Source organism: Micropterus dolomieu, linkage group LG15 (genome assembly GCF_021292245.1).
Source record: "Micropterus dolomieu isolate WLL.071019.BEF.003 ecotype Adirondacks linkage group LG15, ASM2129224v1, whole genome shotgun sequence".
Lineage (NCBI taxonomy): Eukaryota > Metazoa > Chordata > Actinopteri > Centrarchiformes > Centrarchidae > Micropterus > Micropterus dolomieu.
In genome coordinates this window covers 18,350,770-18,378,696 of record NC_060164.1, presented here as the reverse complement: position 1 = coordinate 18,378,696, position 27,927 = coordinate 18,350,770, and the positions used below count along the sequence as shown (strand labels likewise).

The 27,927-nt window shown below is 41.8% G+C and overlaps 1 protein-coding gene across 4 annotated transcripts; it reads right to left on the bottom strand.

Annotated features, from left to right (window-relative positions):
- Window positions 1-60: 60 nt before the first annotated feature.
- dachc (dachshund c) lies at window positions 61-24,588 on the bottom strand. 4 transcript variants are annotated; one of them, XM_046071310.1, is made up of 11 exons: window positions 23,794-24,588; window positions 16,564-16,712; window positions 12,914-13,024; window positions 9,471-9,649; window positions 7,854-7,974; window positions 7,575-7,709; window positions 3,707-3,903; window positions 2,938-3,088; window positions 2,050-2,178; window positions 1,752-1,856; window positions 61-609 (listed from the first exon to the last, which is right to left on the bottom strand). In XM_046071310.1, the coding sequence occupies exons 1-11, from the start codon at window positions 24,375-24,377 to the stop codon at window positions 572-574; spliced, it is 1,899 nt and encodes a 632-aa protein (XP_045927266.1). In that variant the 5' UTR covers window positions 24,378-24,588; the 3' UTR covers window positions 61-571. The 4 variants fall into 4 exon arrangements, with proteins under 4 accessions (XP_045927266.1, XP_045927267.1, XP_045927269.1 ...); XM_046071311.1 differs by having other exon boundaries at window positions 2,938-3,085; XM_046071313.1 differs by having other exon boundaries at window positions 16,603-16,712; window positions 23,794-24,587.
- Window positions 24,589-27,927: the final 3,339 nt, after the last annotated feature.

The window sequence follows — 27,927 nt, the reverse complement described above, 5'->3', positions numbered from 1 at the left end:
ACATAAAAAGTGAACGAGAGACTGCGCTTGTGAAACAAAGCAAAGAAGCACGGACACATATTAATAAAAAGGATTTGTATTGTTTGTATTGTCAAACTGCACTACTGCATAACATACACAATACAAGTCATTTACTGACTGTACAACATGCCATTATGTTTTTTTGATAGTAATAACAAAAATGATGACTATATTTATGTACACAACTCTGTTACAAGTTATATTCATCACTTGTGTCCAGATAAACAGCACGGACAAAAAAAAACAACTATGGTCATCTTCAACTAGGATCTAAAAACCTTGATTGAAAGAAACACAGTCAAACACATCATCAGAATAAAGTACTGTTCCCACTACAGCCAAGATTTGGTGATAAATGCAATAAATTAAACAAGAGAACAATGGGAAAGTTCAAATGTCACCCTTGAAATGTAGGGGAGTCCTCTTGAGGAGATGTGTATCTCAGATGCCGCTGCACGACTGAGCATGCCCGCCGATTGTATTTCTCATAAAAGGAGGAATCGTCATCACTCTATTCTTCCATTCATCCGTCCAGCCTTTCACTTTGTCTTCAGTACATCCCAGTGGTCTGCAGGAACACTCTGCCCTCTGAAATCCACAAAGAAATCCAGATGACTAAAACACAATGAAAATTGTAAACTGTTAAACTCTCTATTTCAATCTGTTGTAATAAATTTAGACAGAATCTTTAGGGTAGACCACAGTGGCTATAACAGTCAGATGAAAAATGCTGTGTGCTATTAATTCATTCATACAAATATTGAACAAGGTCCTCTACAACCTTGACCAAAGATCACAATTAAGTAAGGCTCAATTGAAAGTGTTTTCGGCCCCTGATCCCTGTTTTTGGCGATAAAACTTCCTGGCACAAAGGAACCACATCCTGCCCTGCTGTCTGACAGACAATTCCCCTTTAAATGATTTATTACTGGGTGTTAATTATGCAAATGATGTCCAAACAAACTCGTCACGAGGACAATTAAGACAGCCGTTAATTACTGGCCAGTTCTCTTCTTGCTTCACTGACATTCAATTAAAAATTGCCTTTGAACAAGCACGCTGTCTGGTGCGGCAGTCCTGGCACGGCGCAGAGCAGAGGTGGGCTGGAACCATGCACTCTTTTGATGAGGCCGGGTGAGAGATCACGGCCATTTCTTTTTCTGTCTGTTTAAGATGTTACATGTGGGATTTTCTCATTAATCTATCCCTGTGAAGACAATAATGTTGGCAAAATAAATATATTAACTGCCGGTCTCCATTAAAATGGTAGCCCCAGTGAACTGCCTCACGCTTCATTTAATTTTGTTAAATTTCTCAGGAGCGCTCTCCCTGTGAAATCTTTGAAAACCCCGTCCAGTAGACCGGTCAGTTAAGCATCAAAAGCAGCAAGTAGGTGAAATAATGAATTCTGTTGTCATCGCTCAGTTGATAGAAGTAAAATCCCCACCAGGAGGTATTTAACTCTTTATCTCACAATTCTTACACCTAAATGACATTTTTTAGTAAGAATGACAGTTAGTTTACCACTGTTAATAAGTAAATTATTTCTACAATCTAGCAAAGGTTGCTCAGGGACACAATGGTGGATGGCTCACAGTGGGAATTGAACCCTGGTGTCCCACATCATAGACAAGCATCTTATCTATACACCATCACCACCCCCTTATATATGAAGCTGTTTTCACAGGTACATCCTGAAGAAGCAGTATTTGTTACCCGGACACCTGTACCTTGTATTGTTGCCTTGGTGTCCAGCCTGTTGTCATCATGGTTGCTCCCATCCACGTCCTGGGTCACAGACTCTGAGTGGGGAGGGGCTGCTGATGATTGATGGCCTGTAGTTTGGTCATTAATTAATGAAGACACTTAATTAGTGGCAAATGAACAGTCAAGGGTGTGTTGCACCGAAGGCTTGGTGACATTTAATATGAAAATGAAAATTACGCTGTGATGACTTTAAGCTAAATTCTGAGTCAAAGCAGAAATGACAAATTTATGATATTTAAAAAAAGGTTTCTGTGTCTGTACCGGTGTGTGTGCTGGCAGTGTGCAGCAGGCTGAGCTCTGCCTGATCACGGAGTTTAACCTCCTCCTCCAAAGCCTCCTGTAGTCTCCTCTTATTCCTCTTTTCTTTCTTCAGGCGCTTCTGGATCAAAACTGAATAGAGAAAAACAAGAAGAGGAAGAAGAAGCGGAAGGACAGATGACAAAGGAAGTCAGAAATGTTTTCAAGTAAATATTTGGTTTGAATGAGACATTCATTTAAAGTAATAGTAAGTGAGGCCAATAAGCTCCTGGCTGCTAATTTACTACTACTGAAAGTACTCTATAGTCTGCATGAGTTCAACTGAACTGAATTCAATTTATATAGCACATTCACGGAAGAAGTTTGACAGTTGTGACAGTACAGAGGCATTGCTGCTAGTCTAAAAAGGTCTAAAGACTATTTAACTGCTCCCCATTCACCGTCACCAGCAACGGGTCAGCAGTATCATGTGACTGGCTGTTCTGGGTCAAAGTTCTACAGACGCTTTCCACCACAAGTTACAAACTTCTCCATCTGGTGTGACCCCATCAAACAAACAGCCCTGGATTGCCGTTTGCTCTAACTGCGCTGTATATAAGACAGCTTTAGTGAACATGCCAAACTTGATTTAGTTTGTAGTATACTGCCAAAATCAACAGACTCATCAGTGGTTAGATGTAAAAAGTGTTTATAAATTCATAATGGGAAATTTAACTCTTAGTTTTGTATAGCAGCTCTATAAGGGAGCAAAACAACATTCCAATTAACACTTGCCGCCTAGAATAATATCCAGGGAAAAATAGACAGCTGAGGGTTTACCCTGCTGTTTCTGCAATGTCGATCTGAGCATTTTCTCCCTAAAATAAAAATGCTTGATATAGTGCAACCTACCTCTATTTTTCTGTTCCATGCTGAGCTGTCTCTCCAAAGTCTCTCTGAGCTCCCTCTCTCGGACAAGCTCCATCTTCAGCTCTGTCCTCTCCAGCTGGTCCTGCTTCTCCTGCGCTCGGGCGTTCTCTATGGCAACCCTCAGCAGACCCTGCTTGGAGACACACAGGCACACATCAACAGGTTACACACTGAGCAAAAGCCAGGAGAGTCTTCTTTAAAAATGTAAAAATTCACCTAACATGGGTATATGTTTGTTTTTTTGGCACAAAGGCAGTGTGTTTAAATAATACAAACTGAGCCATGGTAACAATACAAAAAAAGAGCACCTCACGGTAAGAGTAAAAAGATCACAAAGAATTTGGCTCTTCCAGAGGGAATGATTTAGTGTAATGTTTTACTCAGGTGTCCTGGATTTACTCAGGCAGGGAAAGAAAAACTAATCTTACTTTTAACCTCATGAAAGTCAACACCAATCTTTGAACTATATGCTAAAATTTTAACTGCCACCACATCAGGGCCAGATTAGGTTAAAAACATATTTTTTTCCCCAGTGAAAACCCAGCCAGCGAGTGCTTTCATTGTGACTCCGCTATAACAAAGACATGTAAACTCTGAGAAGCAGGTCAGCACACGCCCATCCCAATTACTGCACATCCTAAATGTCTGCCTCGTCTGCTCTTTACCATTTCAGGAAATCTCAAAGAGTGGCTCATCTCCCTTCCTATTCATCTCAGAGTATAATAATAATAAAGCCCCGGCAGAGCCTCACCTGGATGTTCGTGAGCAGGGTCTCTATGGAGGACAAGCCTTCCGGGAAGATGAAGGGAGTGTGGTGAAGACCTGCTGAGAGCTTCTGTCCCGCAGGGTAAGATACCCTCTCACAGCCCTCCCTGCCTGATGGGGGTTTCTGGTAGACTTGTCTATCACAGCTCTCCCTGCTTGTGTGAGTGGCCAGGGAGCTGTTGTCTGGAGAGCAGAGAGACATTCTGAAGTCTAGTCAATAAGGTCAATAATCTCCTGGTTGAATCACTTTAACATAAAAGGCTTACAGTTAAATGTACTTTACATTGCAGGCATATTCTAAATTTTTCTTATTGTCAGCAAAACCCACGAAAAGACTACTAACTACGTATTTTCTGGGTAGCCGAAGTTTGATATAGCAGACTTCTCTGTGCTACAAGAGTTCCATTATTGTTCAAAACACAATTAAAAACAAATCAGTGAGCCACACTGTTGCACTGGGAAAAATAGTTCTTCATTATAGTGAACATTGGCCTCGAAGTTTAGTGTCGTTCCGACGTACGCCATTCTGTTGCGTACCAAACCTGCGACTGAAAATAGTCTAACAAATGCACTGTTGACTCCTGTTTCAGTGGCGTCTGCTAAAACCACAGTGTCCTACTGTTTTTAAATGAAAGTATATATTTGTGACCTGTTTTTAAAGATTTATGTCTTCTGTAGGAGCAGATGGGCTAGGGAAGGAATGTCACTGACAGGTTAGGGAAGTCAGACAGTATCGGGAGATGGATAACACATTGCTGTTTTGTTTTTTTCTTGGGTTTGCTGACAATAAGAAATATATAGAACCCCACCCCCACAACCCAGCCTTTAAGCAATGATATATAGTAAGTGGCTTTACCTTCTTTTGTGAAATGAAGAATAAATATATTTATTTATGTACATTTTTTGTGACTATAGATGCAAAGGAGTGATGCTATGCATTTGTTTTTGCTCCTGTTATTTTTGGAATAATTACACATTTCTAAAAAGCTTCTTAAAATTGATCTTTATATTTTGTGGATTTTACATTTATACACGGTCGACTCTTTATATCACATCACATTCATATCATCATATTACTCAACTTTAGCAAGAACAAGACAGAGATTTCTCTTTTTCTTTACTCCCTCCCGTAAAGGACTTTAAAAATCCAGATTTTTAAGGGCGATGTAAATTAAGTTTACTTATTGCCTTTTCCTCGGTCGCTGACTAATATGAGCAGTTTCCTCTAACACCACCAACACAAAAATTATTTCCTGTTTAAATATATTGTTTCCAAGCATTCAGGTGTAATGGATCATCATTCCAGTGACACTGTGTAACCAAGGTTGAATGCAAATTTCTATAATTTGCAGCTTCCTAATACATTCACTTAATTTCTTGTAAGCACATCAAGCCCAACAGTAAATAGGTGTTTACACTAATTCAGTGTGCGTGTACACATACGGAGAAGTCCTGGTTTGGGGTTTTGAAAATGTGGTTACCCTTTATTAGATGGCACTCTGCCTATTGATAATGCATCACAGCTTGACATCTCCCATAAAAACAGCTAAGAAGCTGCATTATGGATGACCATCTGTTTGTAAACCTGAGAACTGTGTGTTCCCGATTCGTGACAGTGGGGGAGATGAAGATTAGCCATTTTCTCCCCCCCCCCCACATCAGGCAGTTGCTCGCTTTATGCGCTTACTGTCATCCGAGCCACTGAGGACGAAGACGTCTTGGGAGTCCGGCAGTTATTGGACCAGAGACGAGTGTGAACGTGCAATGTGATATCTGGCACTTTTCTCTGTCTGTGACAAATGACAGTGTTTTCGCCACTTAGCTGACCACAGCATCTTCTGCTCCAAATCCACCCACCTCCCCTACTCCACCTCGGCCTCACGTCTTGGCAACTGTCACATTCAAGGTGTTTCACAGATGAGAAGCAATACCCCCCCCTCCCTCTCCTACTCTGTCTCCCTCTTTCTTGCTAAAAGCATTGCACTGTAGAGAAAGGTAATTAGCAGGTGCTGGCGAGCTCAGCGGAGGGCATCCAACTACACTCCCGTGGCTCACATATAGACGCAGACACACACACACACCCACACACACATTTGTAGCCGCTGAAGTGCGCAGTCAGCAGCGTGGGCTCCCCAGGCTCCTTGGATGTGACTGATCCTTTATTGAGTTACTGTTTTACGCCTACTTTACCTCACACTCACACACACATTTGGCATAAATACACACACATACACATGGCTGCTCGTTTGATCATTTACACATCTCCCTAACCAAGGTCACTGTCTGTTTTTCTCTTTTCTCCCAACTTCATCTCTTTTATTCCTCTTCCACCCGTCCCCGGGGCTAATGAACTTCACCACGTGAAGACTGCCAGTCAGCGGAAGAGAACGGGAGGGAGGGAGGAAGAGAAAGAGAGAGACAGAGAGAGAATAAAATTCTGCTGATGTTTGGTTAATGGGAGTGAGGTGTCAGGGATGGCCTCTGATCTCTGCTGCATGGATACGTTGTTCAAAGACCACTAAAACAGCACACACAGCCAAAAGTGACTCACATACACACACACACTCTTAAGAGATTATCATACATTGGATTGACAGAGTGACAGCGCTGAAGTACGCTTTGAAACTCTGTTCAATCCATGATAAAACTATCCTGTGATGTTGTAGGTCAAATCCAAGTCTGCGATCCAGCAAATGTACATGTGTTTCATTTGCATGCAGCAAAATCAATTGAGAATCAATTGCATAAATGTGATGTGTGATGCATGGCATTCACGTTGCTGGTGCCATCACTGCTTTGTCAATATGTTCACAGAAACCAGACAGCATCTGAAACCTAACCTGGGAGGCCTTTGTGATTTTTAGATTCGATTACTGAATAATGCGATTCAGTATTAGAATACATTTACACAGGCGCATGCACACACATACAAACTCTCCGATTCTCTCCCTCGCTCACTCTCTTGCTGTAGATTTCTGCTGACTGTTTGTCCTTGAGCAGTCCTCATTAAGCTAATGCAAACCTCCCTGACAGAGAGAACCAAACAACTGACGTTGCAGCACCGTGGCAACGCGGGCCCTAACGACAGGGAGGCAGTCGTTATGCAGATGAGGTCCAGCTGAGAGCGCGGGAGGCCGCCTGGCTCGTTAGGCCGCGGCCCGGCAAATGGCTCGCTAATGTAACATTGCTTCCTGGTCTAATGGAGCCCTGTTTTGCAGAATTATTTGTCTTTTCTCTCCGCGGGAAGTCAGGGGGGCCACCGACAGCGAGAAGGAGAGGAGGAGCAGAGAAGTGAATCCTTATCGACCTGTTACTGAGATATTTCTTTCTTGTCAAACAGTTAAAGCCCTTCTCTTTTAAAATATAGTGTTAGGCTAAATAAGCCCTCACACAGTTGCCACAAGTGTTTAAATCCACAGAGTATAAATGATGACATAGATGGATGGATTGGATGGAAACTGAGTGCTTATTGTACTCTATTGACAGACTTTATTCAAAGGCAATTGATTTGTCTGAGAAATAATCATTAACATTACTCATTAATAATCACTGAATGATTAATGACTGTGGCAGTTTTGTCTGTCTAAATTTGTACCCACTCCCCCCCTCCCCTAAAGAGGTTACTCCCCTCTTGCCAGGCCGTCCTTGTAAATCAGAAGTTGTTCTTTAGTGTCCTGCCTGGTTAAATAAAGGTTTAATAATTTTTATTTTTTAAAAAGCAAGAAATTCTCAGAAAACAGCAAAAACTTGACCTTTGAAGTGAAGCAGACATTGTCATTTAAACATTATTTCTAAAATAAAGACATCTAAATACAAGAGTTCTGCTGAACCATACACCCTTAATAGTGTCTCACCTCTGTCAGTGTGGCCCCTCTTGTTTTCCTTGCTGTATTCCACTGATGTCACATCTGTGTCCCTGGCCCCTTGCATCACAACAGGGGAATGTCCCAACACACTGTGACTGGACGACAGCCCGTTGTCGAGTGGGTCTGGAAAGAAAAAAAGTCAAAAAGATTCAAACTCATAAATTCCTCAAAGGTATTTTTTTAGCTAAAGCACCCTTCATTTGTTTATTTTTTGAGAATACTTTCATGGTACCTTGCCGTGGGCAGGTCACACAGGGAAGTACATACGTGTGGTTTCTGCAGTGCGTTCTGTATGAGACGGTGAACTTGACACACTGCTGCTGTGATTGGATGACATCTGTGCTTCCTCCAATGAGGGAGAAGGGGAAGGGCTGTCACGCACTCGTTCCTACCAAACAACAAAAATGATTATTGCAACAAAATCGGCTATAAATTATAAAGTACATAGAAATACAGTTACCAGAAAACGTGAATCAGTCTTTACTTTGGATGCAAGACTTCCCTTACCTTTAATTTAAGCTGGCTGCCCAATAAAAAATGGTCATAGACCATACATGATACATTTAGATAGTGAGCTCTGGATTGGATAATCTTTTGTGAATGCAAGTGTGAAATGCAGCAGGCCCATGTACAATCAAGGGGTGTTCTTTCTTTTCCAGATGGTTTACAAAAATAAACTTTGGTTATTCATAGTTTATAGCTCATTAGCTTGTGTGTCTTTCTCGCCATCAATTATTAGTTTACTGTATTTATTAAAATTAATTTACAATTTAATACATTTAATGTGAGATTTAAGGGTAGAACACCAAATTGGGTGAATTGCACTAACATTAGATAGTTACCTTTTAGCTGAAACAGTTTAGCTGTTGTCTTCTTCATCATGAGTGAATAAGCTACTAATGTTTCATTTAACTATGACGGATAACAAACTGAATTATCAACATTTACCATGAAAAAAAGTACATTTAGTTTAACTATGGCTAGTCTGTGGCTATCTTGCCAACTTGATATAGCTCTTTATTTGGTGGTCTCTCTCTCTCTCTCTTGAGCGTGATACTGCGTCTAAAACCCTGAGATTTTCACAGTAATACAATTTTTTTCTATGTAAAAAAGATGCCTAAAATGTTTTTGGACTTAACTAATTTTCACTAAACATTTAGAAGCTCTGTTTTGGCTTTGTAGGGCAGGACAGAGTGATCCGCAAATCACCTATAGTCAGAAAAAGCTTGGAAATACAATATGGTATTCGTTCGTGTTTTCACAAGCCTCGTAAACCATCTTTGGGACCCAGCCCAGTGTTTGAAAAACAATGGTAGGCCTCGTTAAGATTATGACTGGACAGCGACTGACGAGAACATGATGTTACGTAATACTTTGTGGACTGATACTTACAATATGACATTTTGGCAATTTATACTCCTTCCAAACTTCCTTTAAATCGAGTGAGGGAAACCACTGAAACATGTGACTGTTTTTTAGTAAAGTGACTAACTTGGCTAAAGAGGTCGGTGTTTCTGTCTGTATACAGGATATCTCAAAAATGTATAAATAGATACGGGATTGGCCTTAAGCCAAGGAACAACTGATTACAATTTGGTAGTGATCCAGAACTTGGATATCTACCAGTAGACAATTACCGGTTTTTAGCCATAACCACTGGATGAAAGAGAGATAGAAACTATCGAAACTAACGATCAAAAGATGAATTCATCTTGAAATTTAAGTTGTTAAAAGCAAATTGGAGAGTTATTTAATTCAGTAATGTCTTATGTGTTTGTAACTAAAACTCAAGACTTCATGTCATGAGTTCCCGAGTGTCACACGGGTTCAGAAGATTACTGGCTAGTGGTCAGATCCACAGGGCTGATGGGCCTCTGAGTTCACCTTAATGACGGAGGTGGGAGCCCTGGCAGGGGGCTTGGCGTGGAGATGCGCCACGTTGGCCATGCTGGCCAGCGTGCTCAGTCGGTTCATCTGGCCCATCGCCATGGAAACGGAGGCCGGCGCCAGGCTGGCAGGGATCAGAGGATGTGACATCATCATGAAGGGCAACTGATCCAGAACTGGTGGGGGAGAATAGAATAAAATAGAATAGAATAGATAAGTATTGAAGGAGAGCGAGAACAATAGCGTACAGTAAGAGTATGTTGCTTCTCATACGGCAAAGGTCAGACCAGTAGCTCTATTTAAAGGCCATCAAAGCTGCACTATACACACAGCAGATATGAAACACGTCTCGTCTCACCCATCTTTCATTTTTCTTCAGTTGTATTTATCCATCACAACATAAAAGCCTTCCTCTGCTCATTCCTGTGGTGTGTACTGAACTGAAAGCCCACAGCGTCTCTGGTTCTCTGATGATAGGACTGAAACTGGACACCAATATCATTCCTCTGTGATGCCAATATTACCTGGATGACTGCTCAGCTTCTAAACCACGACTCAAAAATATATGTGTGTGTTTGTGTCAAGGGTTTAGAGAGGTCGAGTGTGGGAAAAGATGAGCGCGGGAGGAGAGCAGAAGAAAAGGAAGGGAAAGTAGAAGAAGACTTGACTGAGAAACATTTGTCCTGTTCATTACAACACAAAGATAAAAAGACAACGATGGCCTCAAGATGTTGTTTTGATGCTTTTTGTGAGTGTCTCTGCAAAAATACAAATTCAACCTCTCTGGAATTAAGACAAACATGCTAACTTTGCTTTAAATGCCCCGGTGTTCTTCACGATAATCCAACACGTTTTCAGCGGTTCAAACCAAACTTTTATTATCTCGGCCAATCTGTTGTTCACACTCGTCTCTTTAAGACAAGCATCCACTATCTTTAAAGAAAATCCTTCCTCTCAACAGCACCCTAGTGGGTTGTTGCAGTCCCTCTATTCATGAAACAAACAATCCTGTTGGGGGGGAGAAAATGACATAAATATTTATCATTTAATAAAAGGAAAAACAAAAACAAAAGAAACACAGGGAGGAAGTGGAACAAAAGAAGCTGATGGCAGTCCTGGTGCTGGGCCAGCAATGCACGCTGGGTAATTATAAACACAAAGGAAAAAATCTTGGACTCTATTCCACACAATTGTCACAAATAATAGAATGAGTGCATGGAAACACAAAAAGGCTATCCAAAGAGGAGAGATGAAATAGAACAAATAACGGAGGGAAAGGAATGAAAGAGAAAAAAGAAAGAAAGAAAGAGAAAAAGAAAAGGCAAACTAAGAAATAAAGAGTGAGGCGTTGACTTTATGAGTCGGGCTCGCTGGACATATGTGCAGTTCTTTGTGCATTTGGCAGATTAGTCTCTCACTTGCCCAGAGCAGAAACCAATCCAAACAAAAGATCTGTCTGAATGGAGCTAAATAACCAGATGCTCCGACAATCAACTAGCAGCCAACTCCAAATATTAAGCCTTGGTTAGAAACCAGCACTCCACTTTTGTCACCCCCCACCCCCCACCCATAATTTCATTTTCACTCTCATTCTCTCCTTCTTCTTAACTCTGTTTTTGTCCCCCCCACTCTCTTCACTTTCTCTGCCCTCCCATCCCTCTCTCTTATGTTTCATTAAAAAACATCAAAAGTCAAAGTGCCTCTCTTATGTTTATCCAAACAAACCATTACTGTAAACAAACAGTTACTGTAAATTTCCCAGAAGATCTTGTTAAATGCAGAAATGGCTGCTCCCCGCTCTTCCCCAGCCCATAAGGTGTCGCACTCAGCATTTGTGAGTGTGTGCGTGTGTGTAATCTGAGATTGCCTTTGTAGTGGTTAAAGCTCTGGTAGGGGCCCATCCTTCCCATAAGGCCGTGGGTGGCGGTATGGAAAAAACACATTGTGCGTGTGTATGTATCCCTGCGCTGTTTGTGTGTGTGTGTGTGTGTGTGTGTGTTTCCACTTGACTCTATCATTAACAGTGATTAAGCTTTACAGGTTTATAATGGCTGGTGGTAACCATGCCACCTAACTGCGCACAGATGCCGGCAGTCGTAACTGAGTGTATACAATGGTAAACAATGCTTAAGACTGGGAGTGTTTACAGACACGGGTACAAAACAAAAACTGTAGTACACACACACAAAAAAACAGTCAAAGCCAAAAACAAGTGGGCTTAAACATATAGTGATTTTACTTTTGTAAAATACACAAGGACAAATATTTTCTAAAGCCTTGCAGTATCGCCACATAAGAGTGTGTGTATGTGTCCCAGGATGATAGCGTATTCCTCACAGGCCTCCATAAGCCCTGTCATCTGTCTAAACACACTGATGTCGCTTTAACCTGTCGATAACAGTGGGGGCAGTGTGTCTGATTTGTTTGTGTGTGTGTGTCTGTGTGTATTCATGTTTGTGTGAACGCATGCGTGCGTGCGTGTGTCCGTTCCACCATCGATTGACCAGCATTTGTCGTTTTGCATTCAGGATAGTGAATTAGAGAGAAGACTATTGATTTGGCTTCAGCCTCTCATCTTATTCATCTCTCTATCATCCCGGTGCGCTTGCTCCCATCCACTGGTGCTCCACTTTTGCTGCAAAGCCGGGGATCGGTTGCAGTAAAGGGAACAGTTTTTAATAGTGATGACTAAAAATTATACCTGCACAAGGAATAAGAAGCCAAAGGGATGCTATTCCTAAATGAAGTGATTCTGGCTTTCCAGGGACAAAGCAATTTAACTGTAAATGAGAACACACAGCTTACTCTGAAATGGACTTCTTTCAGTAAATCCTGAGCTAATGTTACTTCGTATAACAAACCAATGGCATGTTGAACATGAGTAACAGAGCTGGTTTGGGTCAACGCTCTCTTGATGTGATGACTAATATGTACTAATGATTTGCCGGCAACAATGTGAGGCTAAAGAGCGGATGACCAACTGTGTTTTTCAGGATGCATTTCCTGAATCTCATTGAAACCCACAAGTATGCAAACAAATCCAAGCTGAAGTGAATGTTCACCCTAACAGGCATTTATCACAACCTGAAAAAGACTACAAAATATATACAGAGAAAAAACCCTGCTCCTTATTGATTTGATGGTTCGGATTACCTGACCCAGATGTCTATTTCTAATTTCATCTGATGAACTGACTCATTGCTGCTGTAGTTTGTTTTTCATTCACCATCTCTCAGAGGAAACGTACAGGCAGCAGAGGTGATGTCACATCCTGGTTTTAATCAGCTCGTTTCAGCAGCCACACATAAACACAGCTGCTCGAGTCGTATTGACTTTGCATCGCAGATGTGTACAGACAACAACTGTGCGACGTGTTATACAACCGTAATGAAAGGTTTCATGCGCATGCGTGTGTGGATGGACAAACGGCTGAGACTCACCCAGTCCGGGGTTGTGGTCACCATTCTCTCCGTTTGGCCCACCATGTTGCTGGTTGCTGTGGTAACTGGCCATCGCTTCTAGCTTGATCTTCTTGGCCAGGGCAGACAGATCTGAGAGAGAGACAAATATCGAGAGGTAGAAGAAAAAGAAGGGAAGAAAGAATCAATAAGAGCCAGATCAATGGCCCCGGTGGAGGATTAGAACAGTGGGTAGGCAGAAGGTTGTCATGGGAAGACAGAGGCCAGCCATTCATTCTGACTGCACCGCTGCACTGGCCATTTAGTCTGCCAGGGAATCAGCAGTGATAGGAACAAGCCAAGACATTCATCTCTCCCACACAGGGACATCACATCCCACAGCACACCACACAGGACGACACTCAGCAGCGGGAGCAGCTCCACCTTTTAGCCAGAAAGTACTTCTTTATCAGTATAAATTAGGAGCATTAGAAAAAAAAGTGAATATACTTTTTAATAGGGGTTGCGCACTTTTGGATAATGTGAAATGGAGAGTGACAAATTGTGGTAGGAGGGCTGAGCCACATTTTAATTTGTGTCTTGAACCTCAGAAGGTAGTTTGACCCACAGAGCAACCTTAAAAGTCTATCTTATGCCACAGAAAATTAAATATCTCTTGCACTAATACAGACAAACACAGCGAATTATTAAAGTTGGACAAACCACGCAACTGTGCAAACACCACTGAGGAAATGCAAACAAACCATAAGTCTTAATTTCCTGATCTTGGACACATCTAAACATCTGCAACAAACTGAACTGCTGAGTGTTTTTTCGGCTGTCTGAGGTGAACAGTCTGCCTGTCCAAGACGTAGACAACCACAACAAATTGTTCCTTTTCTTCTCATCTTCTCTCCCTCTCTTTCCTGCTCTCCTCCCATCCCCTCTCCTTACTTTACCTTTTCAAATGTCAGCATCACAGCGGGACATAAGCCACCGTGTTGTGCGTGTGTATGTGTGAGTGCACAAGGGCGACAAAAAGAGACTAAGGAGGATCACATCAAAGATTTTCCCTGCCTTTTACGCTCAAATGTCCTCCCTCTCTCTGTCTCTTTCTCCCCTCTCATGTGGCCAGTTCTAATCAGTGGCGCTGACATTGCTGCCGTGCCCTCTCCTTTGGTGGAAAAAGACTCTTTTCCCACTGAGAAAGATGCTCTTGAACACTCACACGTACACAAGACACACATACACACACACACTCAAGCACCTTTGAACAGTGAGAGGAAGCGGAGCTAACAGAAAATGGCTTCTTTTGAGGCGGGGAATGAAAAGATCAGGTTGCAGTGAAGAGCACAAAGCCAAGGGCAACTTTGAGAGCGGCGAGGTGCCAACAATTACTTTTCTCCCTTTCTCTGCGCTACACACACACACACACACATGGGCACGCAAACACACCACAATAGGGACTCAAACACACTGACAAGAACAAGCAGCTCTGTGGCCTTTAGCAGGCAGACTAAGACTATTCTTACAAAGTCAAAATATAAAACAAAAATATGTTAAAACATATTATGAGATTAAATTAGCAATTGTGAGTCACAAGAAGGTCGCGGGTTCAAACCCCGGTTGCCCCGGCCTTTCTGTGTGGAGTTTGCATGTTCTCCCCGTGTCTGCATGGGTTCTCTCCGGGTGCTCCGGCTTCCTCCCACCGTCCAAAGACATGCTGACTAGGTTAATTGGTGACCCTAAATTGTCGTTAGGTGTGAGCGTGAGTGGTTGTCTGTCTATGTGTGGCCCTGCGATGGACTGGCGACCTGTCCAGGGTGTACCCTGCCTATCGCCCGATGTCAGCTGGGATTGGCTCCAGCGACCCTGTACGCAGGATAAGCGATTGACGATGGATGGATGGAGTCGCTTTGGATAAAAGCATCAGCTAAATGAATAAATGAGTAAATTATATAATTATATATAAGATTATTTAAAGAGGTTTAAGAGGTCTTAAGATTATGAATCTTAAGGACTTTGTGTACTTATAATTCAAGAAAAAAGACCATCTTGCAAGTTATGAGTTGTTTCCCGTTTGTCAGCGCTATGTATGCTAATTTTATTAATCAACACACAGGTCGCCTCCAGAAGCCCCGCCTCCTCATACTATTGATGATAGGTAAAATGTGTCATCATGGGGGTCTGCAGCAAAAGTAGACAACCGCCCAAATTTATTCTGCATAAGCAACCTGTTCTTTCTTTAAACTGATTGAGTAACTCAGCTGGTTGCCAGGTCATTGCTTTCACTTTCCGACAGCTGAAAAGAGAACACATTTTGAACTTTACAAAATAGCTCCTCTCAGGGCTGAAGCAACAATCTGACACTAATCACTCTTTAAAACCACTTGTGGAGCCAAAAAAGAGGGATTTCTACGGTGGTTTCTGTACAAGTCTGAAGAACTACAAACCTCGACCTTGTGAAAAAGGTCAAGAGAGTTAAAGAGGCTTTCTCCTTTTAATAAATCTTACAGATACAGAAAACACTGGCAGGCGAATTGAACGGATTTGGCCATGTTTTAAACTTGTTGACTTTTCATTATTTGAAAATAGCACTCTTATAACAACACGTATATGAAAGTAATTTTAGCTTTGCAATAAGTAATAACAGTGGTAGTAGTTGTAGTGCAGCGGTATTAATAGCAGTAATTACTGTTAATGACAATTTATTGACAGATATTGATAAAAAGCTTCATAAAATGAACAGAAGCCAAATGACTCAAGTCTTTTACAACGTTGTCATATTTTGTCAAAATAAAATGCATATCTGAGTCAAAAGGTTTATTAAAAGAAGTCAACTATGTTTTATGTTGTTCTTTGTAGTTTTTATAATTTTTATAAAACTTTTTATATAATTTTTTAAATAATTTATTCTGATCAATTTATTTGAATATTTCCACATTTTTAACCTTTGCACTGAAATACTCATATGAATAACTACATATGTGTATATACATATGGTAGTTTCCCAAACATGAAACATTTTTTTTAAAATATATCTACTCTCCCATTTCCTGGTTCTCCTCCAACTTTATGTTCCTAAAATGCCATCTGGTTGGACGGCAGGCTCTGATGTGTCACTGACTGATCATCATTATTGGTGGTTTTACTGTTATTTTCTATCAGACTACTGTAAATTCAGTTCAGCAGATAAACTACTCTGTGACTCAAAACATTGACGTCTGTGTCCTGGTGTAGATCTTCTCCCTGACAATGTTTTTGTTAATATGCAGAGTGAGGGCACAAGCTACTGAATGGACTGTGGAGATCATGATCAGCACTATTTTTTGTGATTATTGTTGACCAAAACAATCACTGAGAAAACAAGTAGTACTGGAAGCAGAAAATAGGGAACGAGAATCTGCCAAAATTGAAGGTTATAGCCTTGCCCATCAAACAAAGCAAATTAGAAAATTAAATTAAAATAGAAATAAAACACAAATAAAAGGCACAAAAAAAAAATCACTTATTTTCCCTTCTTGCATATTTTAAAACTTGAATATGATGGCAGACTGGTAAATTTAACATGCACAGTGGACATCATAATTATATGGTGTCAGAAATGATTCCTCTAAACAGTGGTAATTTAGCATGTCTGCCCGCCTGTGTGATATTGTTTCTACAGTACACGCATGCTCATGGGTACATACGTATGTACTGTATGTACGTGGTGAGGCCTGGGTGGTCACCTGCAGGAGGCATGATTCCAGCGTGCATCAGACCACTGTGGGACAGCATGTGGTGAGTCCCGCCCTCTGTCACACTCTGCAGCCTCTTGGGCGGTCGTCCAGGCCTCGAACTGCAGGCAGAAAACACAAGCTAACATTAGTCATTAGGCAGTTTTATACTTTACTCCCTCAGTCAGTCAGTTTGTCATGCTGAGACTAAGATGGGTGGCCTGGTTAGAGAAAATGTCCTTCAGTCTGTAAACCTCTGATCCTGCTGAAGTGTCAACAAGCAAAACACTGAAACCTGACCAGTTCCAGGAAGGCTGCTGTACAGCAAATCTGACCTCCCTGTGGATACAAGCAAGCAAAAAAGTTTCCCTATGGCATCAATAAAGCACCTCATTACTGTTCAGCTTACTCATACATTTGTTTGCTTATTAAATGTGTTTGCTTGCCTCCTTCCCTTTCCATCCTTTCCTCGTTCAGCCGTGTCACAAATTTCCTCAATAAAGGCTGCGACTACAAGCAGATTCACATGGTTTGATTGAGCCAGGCATGCTCAATCAATGCTGGAGGAAGTATGTGAAAAGCTGTCAGACATCACTTTGGCTCTGACTAAACGGTGTGAATGTCCTGACAGGGGAAATGACACGGGCCACATCAGGCTTAATGACAACCAGTGCAGCTCATCTCCTTTCATACCAGCCTGACATTGGATAACATGCATGCGTGTCTGTTAAGTGTGTGTGCGTGTGACATTAAAACACAGAGTGAGTGAAAGAGGGAAAAAGAGAGGGGAAAGATGAGGCGATGTCAAGTGACGTGAAAAGATGAGAGGAAACACATAGAGGGAGTCCGAGAGAGTGAGAAAAGGTGGGAAAGAGTAAAAAAAAAAAGAGCGAGGGAGAGATAGACTAGCAGCAGCAGCAGCTTCCTAGCGTGGGGTGTCTTTGAGCAGATTTTAATTAGAATCTAATCCAGCCGTCATTAAGGCCCCATAAACGAAGCTGTCAGTCAGGAGATTAATGGCGCCTCATTTGCATATTGCATATAATTCATCAATTACCCAGCAGAAAGGACCAATCCCCTGTTGACACACCCACTGGCTGAGAAGGGGGAGAAGATGGGGAGAGACAAAAAGACAGAGAGAAAGATTGTGCAGTCACTAACTGTGGGAGAAAAACAGGTACCTAGTGTGTGTGTGTGTGTGTGTGTGTGTGTGTGTGTGTGTGTGTGTGTGTGTGTGTGTGTGTGTGTATGAAGTGTTCAAAGGTTAATTTGATGAGCCGATGAGCTCCACAGTTCCTGCCCTCGGTTTTAATGAGTTGTTATTATTGTCTCTTATTATGGGCCCAGACCGACTGGGATGTGACAGCTGACATCAGATATCACACACACACACACACACAGGCACACACACACACACACGTAGACAGAGAGAGACACACACTCAGGTAGACATACACATATTCACACACATGACAGACAGACAGGAATGTGCAAGAGGGATGAAGTTGTGAATATGTCTGTGTGTGTGCGTGTGTGTGTGTGTGTGTGTCTGCGCGGGAGTTTTGTGTTGTTTTTGGTGGAGGTGGGAGTGCATTCACATCACACAATACTTTTTTGCACAGTGCATATAGAGCAGCATACTGTGCTTAACAAAAGCAGGAAATGTATTTTTAGGTCTCAAGTTTGAAGGTAAAGCAACACAGTTCCACTGCAACTGATGTTGAAACACCTCAAATGAACACACACACACACACACACACACTCAAAAATGCAGAAGCAAACACAAGTGGGGGGAAATAAAATACACACAGACCAAAGTCTGTGGTTGGTTTTAACTACAGCCGCTTCCCTTTCCCTTGCTACTGTTTATTTGCACACACTAATTAATGGCCTTTGTGTGTGCGCGTGTGTGTGTTTGTTGTGTGTGTGTGCCTTTATGTTGCATTTTAGGAAGCATAAAGAATTGGAACCTAATTTTGTGTTTAGTCTGCAAGTGTGTTGATACATCAAAGTGACCCGTAGAGGGAGGTCTATGTGTGTGTTGTGCATGCCAGTGTGTTTTGTGTGTGTGTGTGTGTGTGTGTGTGTGAGGTTGGAGAGTACCGGTTCCCTGAGGTAGGATTAATGAAAAAGCCTTTCATGGAAAAGTCATCAAGCTGAGGGGATGGAATGAGGGAGAGGAGGGGGAAGAGAGAAAACAGCGCATTGTGTGTGTGTGTGTGTGTGTGTGTGTGTGTGTGTGTGTGTGTGAGGAGGGGGTGTATGGCTTATGACCTCTTTGTCTCAAACTTTAATTAAAATCTCACCCAGACGTCCTCCCTCATGCCAACGCTCTGGCCACACACACACAGACACACACACAGACTTTTTTTATGAGGTACTCTGTACATTGAGTTCTGCCCTCCAAAGCTTAGCGTGTGTGTTACCTGAAACATGAAACGCCAAACATGGCAGCTGGAGCTTAGCACAGGTGGAATAGAAACAAAACATAACAAAGATGACAGATCTCTCTCTTCCACGCTAACACACACACACACACTGGGGAAAGAGAGAAGTAATGAAAGAAGAGGAAGTGTTACAGTCAAAACAGTGGAACAGCTACTGGCTTGGAGGGACTGAGGTGCTGATAGGTAGCAGCTGTGTGTGTGTTTATATGAATGTGTGTAGGAGAGGGAAAAAGAGAACTAGCTCAGACAAGATTTTGTTTGGAATATATTAGCGGCGGTTTACAGCTCCCATGCTCCCATCCTTTCAATCTGTGTTTATCACACAAGGTTTGTATTCGCCGTCATGGTCCGGTTTGATAAATCATACCGTCATCGCTGTACGCAGGAAGACTTATGCTGGTGGTTAGGGAAGGCAGGGAAAGATTGATGTTGCGATCTTCCTCTCAAATCGAGAGCTGAAAAAGCTTCATGCGCCATTGTTAATAGGAAAGCCTGTGTGATGATGTCAGGAAAGAAGCAGGCAACACACACAGGACGTTTGATCACGGCAAGAATCTGATCTCCTACACTGATACCGCCTCGCATTCCTCTCCCACATTCCAGGGTCAAGACGATGTCAAGACTGCATTTGTGTGTGTAAAGTGTGTGTGTGCGCAGATCCAAAAGTGTGTGCTTGTGTGTACTCCATTAAAACCTGTCATAGTGGAAGACATGGAGGCCCTCTCTATCTCATCATGCTCTTCTCTATAAAACATCAAAAGAGTGCGGAGGTTAAAGTTGAGCTAATCACCCCAGCCCAACACACAGACACAGACACAGACACACACACACACACACACAGACCTCCTCCCCTTCATCCTAGCGCTGCTGACTTTGACAGTGAGTTATGGCGTGGCAGTGGGGCTCAGCTTTGAGGAGTCCACATTCCCACACACACACACAACACCAGCTTACCGCTGCCAACTTGCGTGGCCAAGGTTTGCCACAGAGAAACACAAAGAGCAGGCTTTTGTTGTACTCCGTAGGCCGCTTGGTCTCATTTATCATTCATCGTTTGATTTAACTAACTGTTGCCTAATGTGCATTCTACACCTGCTTCATATTGACTCTGCTTTTGTAAATGTCCCTGGTTGTCACAGCTGCAAAGAAACACGTGTGAACGCAAGTCATTTTCTAAGATCTCTTAAAGGGTCAGTTAACCGAAATTACAACAAAAGGAAACATAGCCTCGCAAACTTTGAGGTGCAGAGATTTTGAGTTTTCTGCTCCAACCCCAATACAACAGAGGTGAATGGAATTTTGTTTGTGGTCTTCACACCATCAGAAAATGATATTTTCAGCACAACATCAAACATAAGCAGTGTCCCTGTAACGCTGATAATCAACGTAACACACATGTCAACAGTTTTCACTGGGACTTTTTCTTCTCAGACCTCTGAAAAGCATTATCTGTCTTCCAAAAGTCATTATGTCTTCCAAAGTAACATCGACACACTTAATTTTTTGTTAATGTCATATTTTCATTGCTTTGAAACACCACAAACAAAATTCCATTCACCTCCATTTCATTGGGCTGGAGGCAGGAATCTAAGAGATGAGGGCAAGAAAAACCTAACCTAACTATCTGCATGGTAGATATCAAGTAACCACATGAGAAAAAAAAAATATTGTAATTTAGATTAACTAACTCTTTAAAGTAGAATTGCTTATGAAACACATATTTTGTTTTATTTTTCAAGCTTTTGTTTGTAAAAGAGGTTCACACGCACAAACGCAGACACCATGTGTTGTTATTAAAATACGCTTTGTTAAAAAGTAACAAGATTTTGCACCTTGCAACATTACCCTCCTTTTTTGTAAAATGTGTGGGGTGGCATTTGTGTACTCCACACAAAGTATATGTAACATATATATGTACAATACACACACACACACACACACACGCAGTTTGACCAGAGCAAGCTATTTGATGTGTGCTTGTAACAGAGAATGAAACTGTTCCTTTGTGAGGGAGAAAGAAAAGGACAGAGGATCAGGTTGCCTCCTACACACCATGTTCTCTCTGTGGAACTAATGTCATTTAGCAGCAAAGCCAGCAAACACACAGGCGTGACCATGTGAGTTTGTGTGTGTGTGTGTGTGTGTGTGTGTGTGTGTTAGATGACAGAGAGCGTGTGTGTTTGTGTGCCACCTATGGATGAATTATAACTAGGCTTTGACTGAGGGTGAAGCCGGCCCTTCTTCATGGTTTGATGAGTCAGTGGTGTGTCGTGTGTGTGTGTGTGTGTGTGTGTGTGTGTGTGTGTGTGTGCGCGCGTTTGTGCACAGCAGGAGTAAAAGAGTGAGACAAAGAGAAGGAAAGACATTGATAAACAGAGGACGTTTTTGTAACCTCTACTTCAAAACATTTTGTTTTAATCTTAAAAAAAAACAATGAATGAACAAACGGCCAAAAGAATAATCAGCAGGAATCCTTGTAAAGCGTTCTGTTAGTCATGTTAAACTATCAGACAAGGCTGTTTTTTCTCCTCCAGCCTGTCTGACTGTACTGGACTGGAAAATAATAAGTGATGGCTGTCTTAATCAGTAACAAAAACCTCACTGAGCCCCGACGCTGTCAGAGAGCTGTAACGTCATACTCTTGGAGATGTTCTTGGAACTTTTAGGTTCAGACGGCCAGCCTTCCTTCTTTAATGATAACCATCTTGAGTCCCACTTTCTACCTGCTACTGTATGTTTCTCCATCCACACGAGGGATTAGTTAGAAACTTTAAATGCAGCGGGATGATACTAATGGCTACCACAGCACATTTGAAGCCTTCAGACAAAGAATCACGGAAGTCGTTTGAAGATTTCAGACGAGTGATGTTTTCAGTTCTCATTATCTGAAGGGTGTTTGAGTGTTGTGTGGATAATTAGAGACAGCGGACTTTGTGTATTTTCAGCGGTTGTAGAACAACGTTCCCATTAACACCTGACACAGAAGAAATCCCAAAGCAGCCAGAAGATGCATCTGGATTTTGTCTTGGTTGGAGGGTCTCAAATGCTTAAGCGCAGGTGTTAATCAACACACACGGAGTCGGAAGCTGATTCTGATAATAGTTTGTTTCTTTTTAGAGTGTCTCTGGCTTTGCTCAACAAGTTAAAGCTTGTATCAAAAGCTAACACCTGGTATCAAAATCAAAATGCAGCTCAAGGATAAAAATAGAGCACCTGCATTGTCTGACCTACAGCCAGGAAACATAAAGAAACGGGGGCAATGTAGTTTATACATTGCAAAATCCAGTTTTTGGTGTCTATAAACATCTTGACACATCCTCCATCCGCATTTAATGGCAGGTGTAAATTGGATCATTCATGCTCCAAGGAGCAGGGATTAACTATCAAACAATATAAATTCCCCAAACTAAGGCTAATCCAGACTCCTCTGGATTCAAACCCATGCTGTTATGAGCATGTGGTTTGCACAACGACAGACTGAGGCACCAGGAAACCACAAATCCTTGCCAATTTAGCCCCTTTATCCAAACATCTCTGTGGTGCATTGGATTGATGACCCATGTAGTTGGTCACCATCTGAGTTCTGCAAAACAGCTAATTTACATAATCGCATCATAAATACCGAGAATTCATTTAATCATCTCCTCTGTTCTGATGCTCAGGGCTAAAGAGTGTTGATATGATAAGACAGCGAGTTATTAAGGAAGGAGAGAGAGGGAGGCAGAGAGAAGCAGAGAGAGCAAAGGGATCAGTGAGTGAGTGAGTGAGTGAGCTTGTCCTGATTTAAGCTGCCGCTTGGGGCCAAATGAAAATTAATTAATTTCTGTGAAGAATCAATTTCTCAGAATGACAGTGTCAGATTCAATGTGTGCGTGTCTTTGTGTGTGTGTCAGAGAGAAAGAGAGACTGTGTGCGTGTGTGTGTGTGTGTGTGTGTGCATGTCAGAGAGAGCGAGTGATCATAGCCTATGATAACATGACAAACTTTTAAGAGTGTTTTTCTTTACTGAGATTACTAAAATTCATTATCGTCTACACCATCAACACCATCATCACCATCACAGCTTTCATCATCCATTAAAATGGTAATTAGTGACAGGCCTAGCAACAGTAAATAAAAAGGGGTTAAATGGACCTCCAGTCAGATATCATCTAATCGTATACAACCTCCAGTACAAACGAAAACAAAACTTATTATGAGAAAATATAATGTATGGAATATTGCTTTCCCTCATATACTTTACTTGTTTAACAGTGACTTATAGAATATTATTAACCTTTAATTCAGAATATCATGCAGATATAACAGTAAAGCTGTAGCCAAGTCCTAAAATATTATTATAGCTGAATGTATATATATATATATATATATATATATATATATATATAGATATCTATATCTAATCTATATATCTATATCTATATCGATATAGATAGCCTATATATATATAACATAATACCATGAATCCTTTGCAAACTAATCATTAACTATCACGGACAAGTAGGCTACCTTGCAATATTGTTTAGATTTTTGTAATGCATCCGGGAAGTTTTGTCATGACCTGCAGACTGATATCAGATAGACAGTAGCTTATAAAGGAGAGTGAGTAGAAGTTTCTAAAACCAAATAACTTGATTTTAGATAATCCCACCTGCTGCACCCGCCCCCCTCAAACATAAACTGGGTAACCCTACATCAAGCACAGTCACACTGACACCCCCGCATCCCCTCTCCTATCCCCCCACAGCCGACTCACCTTGCGTTAGTACAGTCGTTGTAGAGCGTCTCGAAGTCCTGCCTGGAGATGAGTTTGCACCGGTTCACCCCAGGCTGGATGGCCCCGAGCCCCCGCAGCACCCGGACCTGCTCCACGTTGCACACCACCGGGGCAATGTCCAGCCGTTTCAGCTTGGTGTAGACGGTGTGGAGCCCGCCGACCAGGTGCTTGAGAAACACGTCGAAAGCCTGCGGGAGGCAGATGAGCTCCGTGTCTTTCACGGTGAACGAAGCCAGCTTGGCACCTTTCACCTCCACCAGTTTGCACTCATTGTTCTGCGGCGTGCTCTCCACGGGCGACGGGGTGGCGTACACGGGCTTAGCGCTGCTGGACACCGGAGCCCCTCCGGTCTTTAACGGGGTCCCGTTCGGTAGTAAGAGCTCCGCCCTGAACTGGTGAAGCAGCGCCGGGTGCGCCACCGGAGGAGCCGGGGAGGAAGCGGCGGAGGTGGCCGCAGGTGGCGGAGAGTTGGTGGCCGGAGAGACGGAACTCGGCGCCGGGTGGTGTCCGAGAGGAGCGGCGGGGAGCAGAGCCGGGGCAGCCGGAGTTGCCATGGTAGTCATGTCCGAGAATTAAAACAAAAGTAAACTTCAAAGTCAAGAATTTTATAAAGTAACTTTGCCCGAACAAATGCAGTTGCTTTGCGAGAGGGAACTGCGTATTGAGCGTGGCGAGGAGGAGAAGGGGGGTGATAAGAAGGAGAGGAGAGGAGACAGGGTCCGTGTGTAGAAAAACAGATCACATAGTTGAGTCAGAATGAGAGGAGGCTTGTCTCCGAGCTGGAGATGCTACTGTCACATTATCATAAAGAGGAGGAGCATGGGCATATTCTTAGAGAGAGAGAGAGACATTCACAGAGAGGGAGAGAGAGGAGAGGAGCGAGAGCAAAGATTAGCCTACATAAAGTTTGGATAAGCCTATTAATGAACGCCTAACGAAAAGACACTTTAATATTAATGCTTCTGATGGGATTTAGTGTGTTTGTGGCACTCAATCTGTCTTCTTAATAACAATTTTAAATGATGGCACCACTGTAATCTTCCCACATTACTGCTTGGGACTAATAGTTGTATAATTGTATTATCCTTGAAAATGTTATGATCTGATTACTGCAGTTATTTGTCTTGAGAGCAAACATTCTCCACATCTAAATACTAGTTAATATGGATATCATCAGAGAGACCATTTTATAATTGATTATAGCAGAGTAATTTGAATAAAATACAAAAACAGGGACTTGAGAAGAGTCTTGAACCAAGCTTGTTTATTATAGTCAGTAGGAAAACCCGATACTGCGCATTTCAGTGTTTGTTTCCGGTTCCCAAATATCCAATTATATCAGGATATACAGAATTGAAACTGAATATGTGAACTGTATGAGTTTAAATTCAGACAAGAGTTAAAATGGGGCATACATTGACATGGATATCAATTTATATCAGTATATCAGTTTGCCCTTTTTATTTCAAACATTTTTTTGAAGTCAAGAATGCAACCATGGTTAAAAATGGGGAATATACCTGCCAAATTAATAGTACATCCATATTTAATTTAAATCCGTTACTGCAGCTGGATAAGCCAAAGTATATGTTTATTAATCTGGCACATTTTTAAAGGATATTTGACCTCTGTTCAAGTAATTTATGTTGCACTTGATTTTTGCCAGGTGCCATTGTTTTGTCATTACCGTCGTTGTTTATACTACATACCATCATGGTCTTAAATTAACAAAAATCTGAATCTGAATTTGAATGAAAAGGTTTCAGAAAGAGTCAAACCAGAGAGATGAGACACTATACAAAAGCTCATAAAGGGGGGGGGCACTAACCTTGGCTTGACAAATTGACCCCTTTACCTGTTCCTTGCGCTGCTTCCCCATCCATCCACACACACACACACACACACACACACACACACACACATGCACACACACACACACACACACACACACACACTCCCATCATTTACATATGGAGCTCGCAGTCCTTTCAAAGTGGCTTTCACGGAACATTGTGCTGATAATGATCTTGGTCGTGAGGGAGAGAGAGACACAGATCTCCAGAGACCATCTCACCATAAGACAAGGGGGAAGAGGATAAAACTCCGACTGTACTCCAACTCAAAGGACTTTAACACTCTTTTCCTCACAACCCCCCGCCCCCTCTCTCCAATAAGCCCTCTTGTGTTTTTTAATTGGCAGAAATTAATCTTTAGGATGTAGATGGTAGATTTACATTCATTAAAAGTCAAGAGAGGAAGCCAGGCTTGATGCTAATCAAATCTGCTTAATTATGCTTAACATGAGTATCTCCAGGGGAAGAGAGAGAGAGGGAGAGAGAGAGAGAGATAGCTAACTCGAACTTTTTACTTTTTGCCTTTGATAACTCCTGCTGAGTATGGCCTTTTCCTTGCCAAAAAGAAATGTCACGACTCTCTTTCTCCATCTGTAGAAAATACACTGATAAAGCCATCAGTGTTAAGCAGAGCTGATTCATGTAGTAAATTCCCACCTTAAAGTGTTTAATAAGTGGTGAAACGTTCAGTTTTAACCTCCCAGGCCAGCGCTTTGCAACTTTTTGGCTTGTGGCATCATCTGATAACAGGTTTACTGATGCACTAATGAACCCTGTTAGTCCACAAAAGGTGGCTGATAATATACCAGAATATACAAGACTTGATTATAACCTTAGATGTTTTGTTTAATTTTTAATTTTAGTTAATCCACCCATGGTCTGGTAAGCAACCACAGTGTTTAAGAAAGCCCTTTTACCAGTATGCTGCAGGATGCCCTGGTGGGAAGTGACTTTGTCTCACAACAGGAAGGTCATAGGTTTAATTCCTACAGCAGCTATTGTGCTTAAACTCCCATGAAATGAAACAATGAACCGATACTTAGTGCAAAATCTCTCCAGTTACTGAAGTATAAAAATACATTGAACCATACAGAGGAGAAGAAAGCAACAAAGTCATACTTTATCTGTGTAATATAAAAGGGGAACTCCTCCAATTTTGTGTCTATTTACATGTCTTGGGAGTAACATTATGTGGAGAAGGTTGTATAAAGCCTCTTGCAGCTCCAGGGGGAGCTGCATGGAAATCCGATGCTGGTTGGGGTTGAAGAATAAAAGTTTAAAAAAAAACAAATATCTGGCTGTGTGGAGTTCAGACCTCTAGACCTCTAGCCCACTCATCATCATCTCAGCTTGATAGAGGCTTGTGGCTACATTAGCTGCTTGCAGCGTAATACACCTGAATCTCCCACCAAACTGTTGCCAGTCAAGTTGCATTGTGGGTAACTTAGGGGCCAGGTTTTGATAAGGAAGGAGAATGCATGGAATAAAAAAGTCAACATCTATGCTTCTGCTGTATTGATTTTAATCATTTTTAAAATGTCCACTGTGACTCAATTGACAATGTTATAGGTGTGCAATGCTAAATCGGCAGAATTCTCTTTTAGGTGCTTTAAGTTTCTTTATCATGACTGCATTTTTTATATCTTCTTTGATAAATTGCCCCTGTACAGTTTGATTCCTAAGTTTTAACCTCCAACATTTGCCTTTATTGTTTCATGTAGTCTTCATTAGTTTGTTTTTTTGAATGTTTTTGGAAGAAATAGGTGATGAGTGTTTGTCATGTTTTGCATGTTTCGATCTCAGGTAGACTTACTGATTAAATTAAAGGGAAACATCATTAAGATCCCAAGTTTAGTCCACTCCCCCAACCAATTAGACACCTTTTCATGAAAATTTTCACTGCTTCCTTAAAGAAATTAAATCTGGCTGCAGATTTTCTGCTTTAATAATTCATATGTATCTTTCCGTAGTGTCATCATGAGCCAAAGAGACAAAGATAATGTTCATGTTGTGTCGCTGTTTGAAAGCCAAGCTTTGGTCCTTTCCACATGTCTGTTTTGGCCAGTGAGCAGCAGAAGCATGAGGGAAATGTGTAGGTGGTTAGATCAGCCGATGAAGTGTAAATACCACTCAATCTGTTCTCATTAGAGGAGTAAAAACATACGAATCACTTCGCCTCTATTAAAAATGCCCCAGGGTCCTGGTTAAGTGTGTGTTTGTGCATTTGGTTGTATATGTGGTTGTGTGAGAGAGAAGGAGG

Excerpts from the sequence above, each read along its gene's own strand:
- dachc (XM_046071310.1), bottom strand. The coding sequence starts at position 24,377 with ATGACTACCATGGCAACTCCGGCTGCCCCGGCTCTGCTCCCCGCCGCT. Across the intron at positions 7,710-7,853 it reads ACGCACTGCAGAAACCACAC|ACCCACTCGACAACGGGCTG; the intron begins GTATGTACTTCC and ends TTTTCTTTCCAG. Across the intron at positions 610-1,751 it reads CACCAAGGCAACAATACAAG|AGGGCAGAGTGTTCCTGCAG; the intron begins GTACAGGTGTCC and ends TGTGGATTTCAG.